Genomic DNA, 9826 nt, shown 5'->3' on the forward strand with positions numbered 1-9826 from the left:
CTGCCCTCAGCCTCCTTGTGATATCTGCGCCGTGGTAGCCTGGGTAGTCAATTTAGCATGCAGAAGATCTAGGAAAATAATATACATAATTCTCTTTCCTCTGATGGTCAGCTTCTATATGATAACAGCTATAAAAATAAAAAAAATTATTAATTAACTTTCTAAATTGCTTTCTTATTTATCAAAGCTACCTTCAAATGATCAGAATTCTGTAATATTCCTATCTCATGTAAATATGTTTGTGTAACAACTGGGAGAATTTATCAAGGCCTGTACTTTTGTTTCTTAAAAATGTGCAAATTATGGGGCCTCCTATGGCAATTATATTATAAGTTATGGCAAAATGTAATTCAATTATAGGATATATATTGTAAGGTGGCTAATGGACACATAGTTGATGGGAGATATGTATCACAGAGGTGGTTGTCCTCTGTGATGTAAAACTGAAGTATTGCGCTACTACACATAGTACAAACAGGCTTGTTTTGTGCATCTGAGCCAAGTTTTATGGGCAGCCCGAGATGGGCGGGTCTGGTTGCCAACATACTCACCCCTGGGTGTGGTTCACAAGGTAAAATGAAGTTATTTGTATGACACAAGGTTCTGTATCTGGAGGTGACAAGAACTCCTGTGTGATGTCTCCAGACTGAGCCTGTATGATGGATGCTATCCAGCCTGTCTGTCCTAGCCTTTTACTAAAGTGATTTTGTTAACAACTGTTTACTTTGTTTTGTCTGAACTGAAAGGCCATTTATTTTCCTTTGATTCTGGCATGGTTTATGAAGCATCAATAAGGCCTCTTTCAGACATCCGGCGTCAGGGATCCGGCGGCGTGCGGCGAAAAGCCGGGCCTGCAGCGGTGACACCGGATGTACATGCGGCACCTGATGCAGCTTGGAGGACATTTAAAGGAGCCGCAGCACCGGGGGACGAGAGAGCCAGCCGGAGAAAGATCGGGAGGCGAGAGAGCAACCAGAAAGACAGCGTGGATGAGAGAGCAGCCAAAGAGAGAGCGGGGGATGAGAGAGCAGTCAGAGAGACAGCGGGGGACGAGAGAGCAGCCAGTGAGACAGTAGGGGATAAGATCCAGCCAAAGAAAGGTATAAAGCGTATGGAGAGAGAGGGAGAGAGAGAAGGGGAGGGGGAGAGAGAGAGATGCGCGCCAGGCACTTGTGGGGTTAAAACTCACAGTGCCCGGGCATGCGCTGTTGAAAAAGCCGTTCCGGCGTTGCAGCCAACGTTTTTTGCAGACGCCGGACGGCGCATGTTTGCCGTATCCGGCAAAACCGGAGGCGCAGCATGTCCATCCGGCACGATGCGGCGATCATTACATTCTATGTGAAAAAAACGGATCCAATTCCGGATCCGGTTTTCACAATTTTTGCCGCATCGTGCCGGATTTAAAAAAAACGGATGTGTGAAAGTAGCCTAAACCAGCATGGATATTTAGATGGGAACAGTAACTGTAATACCTCATCATGCACCCAAGAGAGTAGCATTCTTACAATTTGCTTACTTATAGCTGTTCCAGATTTACTATTCTGATGCATGGGCAACCAAAAAATGTAGCCTAAAATTTGGTAGACTTTATCGTAAGCTTAAGTTTAGTATAAGAACTTAGTAAATGTCTTCCCAAGTATTCTGTTATATCATTATGTTCTTTTCTTGTTGGAAAGTACATAGACAGTTATTGAATGTTATTTTAGAGGCGCCATGATGATATCACACCTGACAACAAATATTATGTTACTTGTATGACAAAATCTATTATCATTCATTGCCCAGTAATTCTTTAGAGGAAAGCTAAATGTAATATTGATTATATTGAATGGAGCCGATATATGCTGCTTTCTGCTACAATTAAGAGAGGTGATATGATGGCTTGTGTGACATGGTGCACATGGAATGTCGTGTTTTATTGCACACGTGTGTAATCAGCGAATATTCCCATCTGTTTCTTTATTATTATAGTGGCGAAACTAGAGACTTAACTTTCAGAGGACGGACAATGCTTGGGACACACAACTCAGAGATGCTTCATCACATATCCCTGGAAGATACTATGTTCTAGGACATTTATAGAAGAAAAATTGATAATGACGTCTGACTTGAAAAAAGAACCTCATGTCCAACAGGGTTACAGCATGAAACAAACTAAGGAATGAGACTTTTTGGGAAAAATTTAGCCTAACAGGACGGCTTACTCTGAGTTGAAGAACCATGAACACGTCAGAATGCAGCCTGCCAAAATTGCTCAATGCTTCAATCATGCTGCAAAGTGAGATGCATCAGAATGGCACCTTTAAAATTGACCCACCATCTCAATACATGATACGGGAGTGGATAATTTACCCATCTCCCTCACAAATGAACATGTTTCTTATACCAATAGTTTTTTGCTGTGTGATAGCACTCTTCTTCACTCCTTTTATAATATTCTCTATCTGCTCCAACATCAACATGCGTCATGAAACAAGATTTCTACTACTTGGAAATATCCTGCTCTTTGACTTGATATATCTCATCCTGTATACTGCTATGGCAGTATGTAACATGATGAACTGGAAGATCTCAAAGCACATTTGCACTCTGATTCTCTTTTTGCTGGCTGCTGCCTACTGGGGTGGTATCCTCACCACAGCTTCAATGGTGGTGGACACTTACTTGGCAGTTCTATGGCCTCTTCATTATATGTCGTTGCTTCCTGCACAAAGAACTAGGAAATTGTTGATACTGCTTTGGTTCTCATCCTTTTTCTTTCCAGCAGTGGTCTTTTTAGCCTTGTATTTTACTCAAAAACTTGGACCATGTCCTCTTGAGCTGTGTTCCCTACCAGTGATTCTACTCATGGCTTTACACGGAGATGAAGCTCTAAAACTGTGTTATATCCTGTTTGTCATTATTTTTCTTTTATGTTTCTCTTTAATCTTCTGCTGTTATATTGTTTTATACTATAAAACAAGGGAAACCGGAATCTGGAAAAGTGTGTATTCAAGAGCAAGCGTAACTTTTTTTTTGCACCACACCATACTTTTCTTCTATCTGAGCCCACTTCTCCTGCTGTTGTCAGATGCGTTGCTCTATATGGGTAAGGTAATTGGTTTAAGAACAGGATTATGGATAACTCTGACAATCTGCAATGTATTAATTATCTTGCCAAAAGCTGCATCGCCATGTTTGTATGGGCTTCGGTATAGGGAAATATATAAGTCAATGAAGATCTTTTACAGACTGAGAAAACACCGACATGTTGCACCGATTATATCTGAAAGGTGAGATATTTGGTCATTTTGGGCAATAACGAAAACGGCAGTTTGCAGAAACAAGTGACTTCCAATATCCAAATTAAAGATGAAAATTATGGCCAAATACATAAGAACTTGGCGAATATAGGAGTATACGAAGCACAAAAACCTGAGGACCACCAATATAGTTATCACTTGTGAGTATGTTAGAAAATATAATATCTACAGTTTGGGCTACCTATCATCACAGGCTTTGTGCTGAAGGATCAGCACTAAAAATCTGTGGTCAGATGAAGGATCAGACTTGTATTGGTTTTGGACTGAGAAGCAGAATGACTTTTTATAAAGATAATTGAATTCACACAATTTTTGCCTCGTTGGTGTGTTTTTAGTAAACCTATAAAGTCGTGGAAGTGAAATAACATCATTCATGAACAAACTTTTTGTATGCCTTCTTTTGATTAAATTATCCATAAGAGGTCATCGTATTATAGACTATAGATAACAGCATACTACTGTTTATGTATATTGGTCTATAAGAAAAAAAAAAAGAAAGAAACAAAAACTGTACTTAAATTATTTTCTTTTAAAGAATCAATCATGTCAATGTTTTTCCCTGCTTGGTCTTTGTATATATATAGATATCTTTTCTGTATGTATTGGATTAATCATTTTACCATGCATTGCAGATATGTTGTAAAGCTAATGTTGGAGGAAGATATAGATAGTAATTATTACACTGTATAAAACACAGAGAAACAGGTTATATATTGTTCAACAACATGGCAAAATAATGTACATTGTTATTTTTTTCATCATCATATTTTTCTATAGTTTCTGGAATAATTTTCATATGTCTACAGCTTCTGCTACGCAGAATAATTTGCTTTTCATAGACGCAGACCACGCACAAGCAAGCATTTGTGTAGTCTGACTCTGTAGTCTGACTCCTTTACACCTGTCCTGTACTTCTAATGTATGTTAGTAAAGGAACTAAAGTATTATTACTGCAAGATCAGATTATTACACAAAGTTGGTGATCTGTTGCTGTGGAGAATAAAATCTCTGCATAGGCAGGGTATTAAAAAATATGTACATTTTTAGAGGCACTTGGAATAATAAACAATTATTAGGATAAATGGTCGTTATGTAAACCATTTCTTTGCACTGACTATCTGGACTTTATTTAGATAAAAGTACAACATTTCAATATTGATTGTATGAAGGATATGTGCATATATAAGTAAGATATTGTATTTCATTCCACCTTACCATTTTAATAATGAACAATGAAATGGAATAGCATTTCCAGCAGAGCATTGCTGTATGCTGCCTAAAGTTCACATTGTACTATGTGGAAGGCTGTGGGAGTCATTATACTGTGTGGAGGGCATTATACTATGTGGAGGGTTGTATAGGGGCCATTATACTGTGTAAAGGGAAGTGGGAACCATTATATTGTGTGGGGGCCCTTACACCATGTGGAGGGCTGTGTCGGGGCCATTATACTGTGTGGAGGGTTGTATAGAGCCCACTATACTGTGTGGAGGGGTGTGGTGACCATTATTCTGTGTGGGTGCCTCCTACTGTGTAGAGGACTGTGTGAGAGCCATTATTCTGTGTGGGTGCCTCCTACTGTGTAGAGGACTGTGTGAGAGCCATTATTCTGTGTGTGGGCCAATATTCTGTGTGGAGAGCTAAGTGCAGGATATTTTACTGTGAGGATGGCTATAGAAGGTCATTATATTTTTGTGGAGGCCATTATACTGTGTGAAGGTCATTATACTATGTGGAGGACCACGTGGGGACCATTATTCTGTTTGGTGGCCATTATGTTGTTTGAAGGGCTGTGTGGAGGCCATTCATACAAGATAGAGGCCATTATACTGTATGGAGAGATGTGTGGGGGGCATTATACTGTCTAGATGGCTGTGCAGGTAATTATACTATGTGCAGAGTTGTGGGTGGCCATCATATTGTGTGGAGGGCTGTGGGGGCCTCATATTGTGCCGTGGTACTGTGGACTCATCACATTGTGTGGTGGGACTGTGGGGGCCCATCATAATTTTCTGTGAGACTGTGTGGGCTATCATACTGTGTTGCATATCTTTGGGGCCATCATACTGTGTTGTGGAACCATTGGGGCCATCATATTGTGTTTTGGGACTGTGGAGAATATTAAATTATGTTGGGGGACTGGGTTTGCCATTACACTGTGTTTTGGGACTGTGAGGGGAGATCATATTGTTTTGTGGGACTGTGGGGCCTTATAATGTATTGTAGCGCTGTGGGGTCCATTATTCTGTGTTGTGAGACCGTGGGGCCTCCATACTGTGTTGTTTGACTGAAATAACACTATGTTAGGGGCACTCTGGGGGAATCATACTGTGGGTATGGTGGAGGAATTTACAGTGGGGATATCATACTGCATTTGGGGAGGCATTTTTGCTGGCATCACACTTTATGGTGGTCATGAAAGGGTTATTGTAGTGGGTGATAACATTATGGGGCTTCAATAGGGGAAAATTACTTTGTAAGCACCACAATACATGTTCCATTCTTTATCTCTAAACGTTTGAAGATATGCCCTTCTGTGACTATGCCTATGTGCTATGATCACACCTACTCCACCAAATAGTAGAAGTTTTTTTTTATAACAAACTTTTACCAGGGTAGAAATTTATTTGAAAGGGAACAATCTATTTAAGCTTAAAGTACACAATACAAGCTACATACAATATATTGTTAAATAGAAGCTAGTGTATCTTCTCTCAAAATTAATGTAAAGAAGGTGTATAATCCTAATTAATTAAATAAGCATTTTATAAGTCCTATTGTAATGAATCTCCACCCAGCATAACTGACAGTTGCGGCTTGTACTGAGCACTGCAAGATCTCACAGCAGGGAGGAGGAACTTTGAGGTATTGTCAATCAGACAAATTGATTAAAGATTTAAGTTAAGTTTTCAAAAAGGTTTTATACAGTCATTCTGAAATAAATTTTCAAAGTACAGAATTACACCAGCCTTATCAAGCCTAAGAGATCTATCTGGTAATGTATGACTGAAGTGGATGAGCAGTCATTTCATTATCTTTAGATGATGGAGGATTCAATTATAGCTTCATTTAACTTATATAGATCTAGATAAGGCAGGTTGGTTAACAACGTACACTGATAAGGCTGTATCTACATCTTCTCTGTTGCTCCATGATATGCCATTGCTTCCTGGAAATTTCAAGCACAATAAATAAAAAACACCCTGCGACACCATCAATGAAGGAAAGATGTCTGTTTCAAATATAGATGTCCTAGTAAAGTTTAAAAATAAAATAAAAACTAAGGCTGGTTTCACACTTGAGTTTTTTAGCGCTGCGCCTTTTGCGCTATCGTGCGCATGCGCATCACTCCCCTATATTTAACATGGGTGCACATGGTCTAGCGCATGCACGCGTTCGTATGCATTTTTGTGCGCATGCGTTTTTTGTAGTGTGCGCCTAGGCGCAGCGGACGCATCCTGTTGCATTTTTGGTCCATCCAAACTGGCTCAAAAAAACGCATGCGCACGTTAGCGCACGGAATGCACAAAAAACAGCATTACAGTCTATGAGAACGCACGCGTGCGCTAGGACATGTGCACGCATGCATTTAAAATCGCATGCGTTTTTCAGTTAACATGGTGACAAACTGGTTAAATTGCATGCGCAAAAAACAGCAAACGCATGCAAAACACATGATGCTTTTTTTGCATGCGTTTGGTATGCGCACGAGGCGCAGCACAAAAAAACACTAGTGTGAAACTAGCCTAAGTACAAAGGTAAAAACATTTATACAATATTATATATAGGTAAAATGAATATAGAAAAAATAGGTAATAAACTAAGACGATAAATGAATAGCAAATACAACAGTAGAGGTCAAACATTTAAAAGAAACATCAAACATAATTCAATGCATCGGACATTCCCTACACACATTTGCAAATAAATGCCGAAAAAATAATAAATATTTTGTGTCGCAGAGAGAGGCTGGCACTAGGAGGCTGCCTATAACACAAAATGGAAATATGGATTTTAATAAGTTATCATTTTCTTTTAAAAAATTTAACTATTTAGCATCAACATTTACAGTATGATATATGCATTGCCGAAATGCATCATATTCTGTTCTTAAGATTATTTGACATGAAATAAATAAATAAAATATTTATTACCAGGTCTGGCATTGTGGGAAATTGGCGCAATTACCGAGGGCACCATCCCCATGATGAGCCCCCCAACATTTCAAGCAGAAACGCCACTGATAATGCAAGTTCTCCATAATCAGTGTAGTTTCTGAGGCTAAAACTGCAACAGGATCTTTGGTGATATTATCAAAGGGCCATTGCCCTGTAGAATTCTGGAACACCGCGGAAGAGGACTGGACAGGCGGGTAAGTCTTCTATAGTGTGCTATTTTTAGATATTTGTATGTGCTGTGAGTATATACATGTGTGTGCACAGTGTTAATTTGTGCTGTGTATAAATACATGTGTGCACTATGTATATATTTACATGTGTGCGTACAGGCTACACACATCTGTGTATAGATGCATTTGTGAAGTGTGGATATACACACACATATGTCCACTATGTATATATGTGTGTAACATAACAAATGTATGTACATACATATGTGAGTATGTTCTGTGTGTACATGATGAGTGCATATACTCATGTGTTAGGCACTGGGATTCTCCAGCTGCACGGGATAGAGCCCAAGCCTTCTCTGGTGTAGAAGTCTCCCATTCAGGCTCAGCCACTGTGTTGACTGCTCAGCCCAGACTCCAGACCCAGTGCCTTGCCCATGTTCATGCTGCATGTATAGTTGCTGCTGGCTCTCCAGCTAAGCCTATGGTGACTACTGGTATACACATGCCATGTTTTGCTCTAGAGACTAAGTCCGGATTTCACCCTACTGAGCATGTCCATGATGTGGAGCCTTCTCATTGGTGCTCGGACGTCAGCAGCTCTGGTGAGGTGGCAGCTAATAGCACTGCGAGTGTGTTTCTAGACAGGCAGTGTAGGGTGGGAACTCCCGCTTGAACTTAGCGGCTGCAGCGGGAGTCCCCAGGAGTGGGCTCAAAACCCACCTTGTGTCAGAGCAGGTTCAATCATCAGCGTAAATGAAGAAGAAACGTGGCACTACTGGTGCGGTGCTCAAGCAGGGTCCCAAACCAATAGAATATAACTAAAACTTGGCACTCAACTTAGATGAGTAGAAAGAAACTTTAATGAACAGTCAGTGGTACAAAATTCACAGACGTTTCGGTCTAGGCGACCTTCTTCAGTGTACTGACAAAAAGGAAAAATAGATATAACATACATTTGACTACTGTGACTAAAGTAAGTCAAATCTATAGATACTCATAATATTAGTGTGTGCTTGGAACACTCAAAAAGAAGAGGGAAATCTAAATTAGGTGGTTATAGAAAAAAAAAACCTTATAAGTGCTCTTTATGTAGCTGGATAATAGCGAGAAAATAGCAATTAGAAATAGACGATTGTAAGACCTCAGAAGAAGTGCTTAAGGGAAGATATATATATATATAGATGCTGGTGGCAATCTTAGTTCCAACCTGAACAATCATTAAAAACTAAAAAGGCATGAGTGAGGGTAAAAACCTAAAATCACTGAACAGGTTAAATACTGCAGGGTACTTCTTCCTGATAGCAGCTTAAAAAAAAAAAGTCAAAGGCAAATTGCCAGGGCAGCCCCTGTAACTCGTCTATACCCCAGTGTACAAACCCCCCCCCCTCTTTTTCCAAGTGCTGGAGCAAAAAGCGCTATTTTAACCTGCACCGCTTACTGGAGTGAGGACTTCGCATTGCATTATCTTTACAGGTACCGCTCTCTGACTTGTGCTTTTACTATTGCGGCTACTCTGCACAGCCGTTCACAGGCTGCAATTTGACTTTTTTTTTTTTTTTTAAAGCTGCTATCAGGAAGAAGTCCCCTGCAGTATATAACCTGTTCAGTGATTTCTGGGTTTTACCCTCACTCATGCCTTTTTAGTTTTTAATGATTGTTCAGGTTGGAACTAAGATTGCCACCAGCATCTATATATATATATATCTATTTTCCCTTAAGCACTTCTTCTGAGGTCTTACAATCGTCTATTTCTAATTGCTATTTTCTCGCTATTATCCAGCTACATAAAGAGCACTTATAAGAGGCTATTTTTTTTTTTCTATAACCACCTAATTTAGATTCCCCTCTTCTTTGAGTGTTCCAAGCGCACACTAATATTATGAGTTATTTTACCTTATTTCTTTGACACCCTTGTGACAGGTGTCTTAGTGTTTGCTGCTGGAATTACACTCATACACAAGCGCCACTGAATCTCCATTTGTATTAAAGCTATAGATACGTATATCCTGAAAAACATAACACATTAATTATGTCACATAATATTCAATAGGCTCAATCTGGTGACTAAAAAAATCCAAACAGAAAAGGATCCACATTTTAACAATATTAGGATTAAAACGGGAAAAAGGCATGAAAAAAATGAAAAGAAAGAGGATTGAAATTACTTACCCGA

The 9826-nt window shown here is 39.5% G+C and overlaps 1 protein-coding gene across 1 annotated transcript; it reads left to right on the plus strand.

Moving 5' to 3' along the window:
* Positions 1–2220: 2220 nt before the first annotated feature.
* On the plus strand, positions 2221–3276 carry LOC141095228 (probable G-protein coupled receptor 148). The gene has a single exon (XM_073581116.1). The coding sequence runs from the start codon at positions 2221–2223 to the stop codon at positions 3274–3276; it is 1056 nt and encodes a 351-aa protein (XP_073437217.1).
* The last annotated feature ends 6550 nt before the right edge of the window (positions 3277–9826 follow it).

Source organism: Dendrobates tinctorius, unplaced genomic scaffold (genome assembly GCF_039654945.1).
Source record: "Dendrobates tinctorius isolate UK_male_01 unplaced genomic scaffold, ASM3965494v1 ptg000069l, whole genome shotgun sequence".
NCBI classification, from domain to species: Eukaryota; Metazoa; Chordata; class Amphibia; order Anura; family Dendrobatidae; genus Dendrobates; species Dendrobates tinctorius.

What these genes read in the sequence shown, in the direction of transcription:
- LOC141095228 (XM_073581116.1), top strand. Translation starts at nt 2,221, where the DNA reads ATGAACACGTCAGAATGCAGCCTGCCAAAATTGCTCAATGCTTCAATC.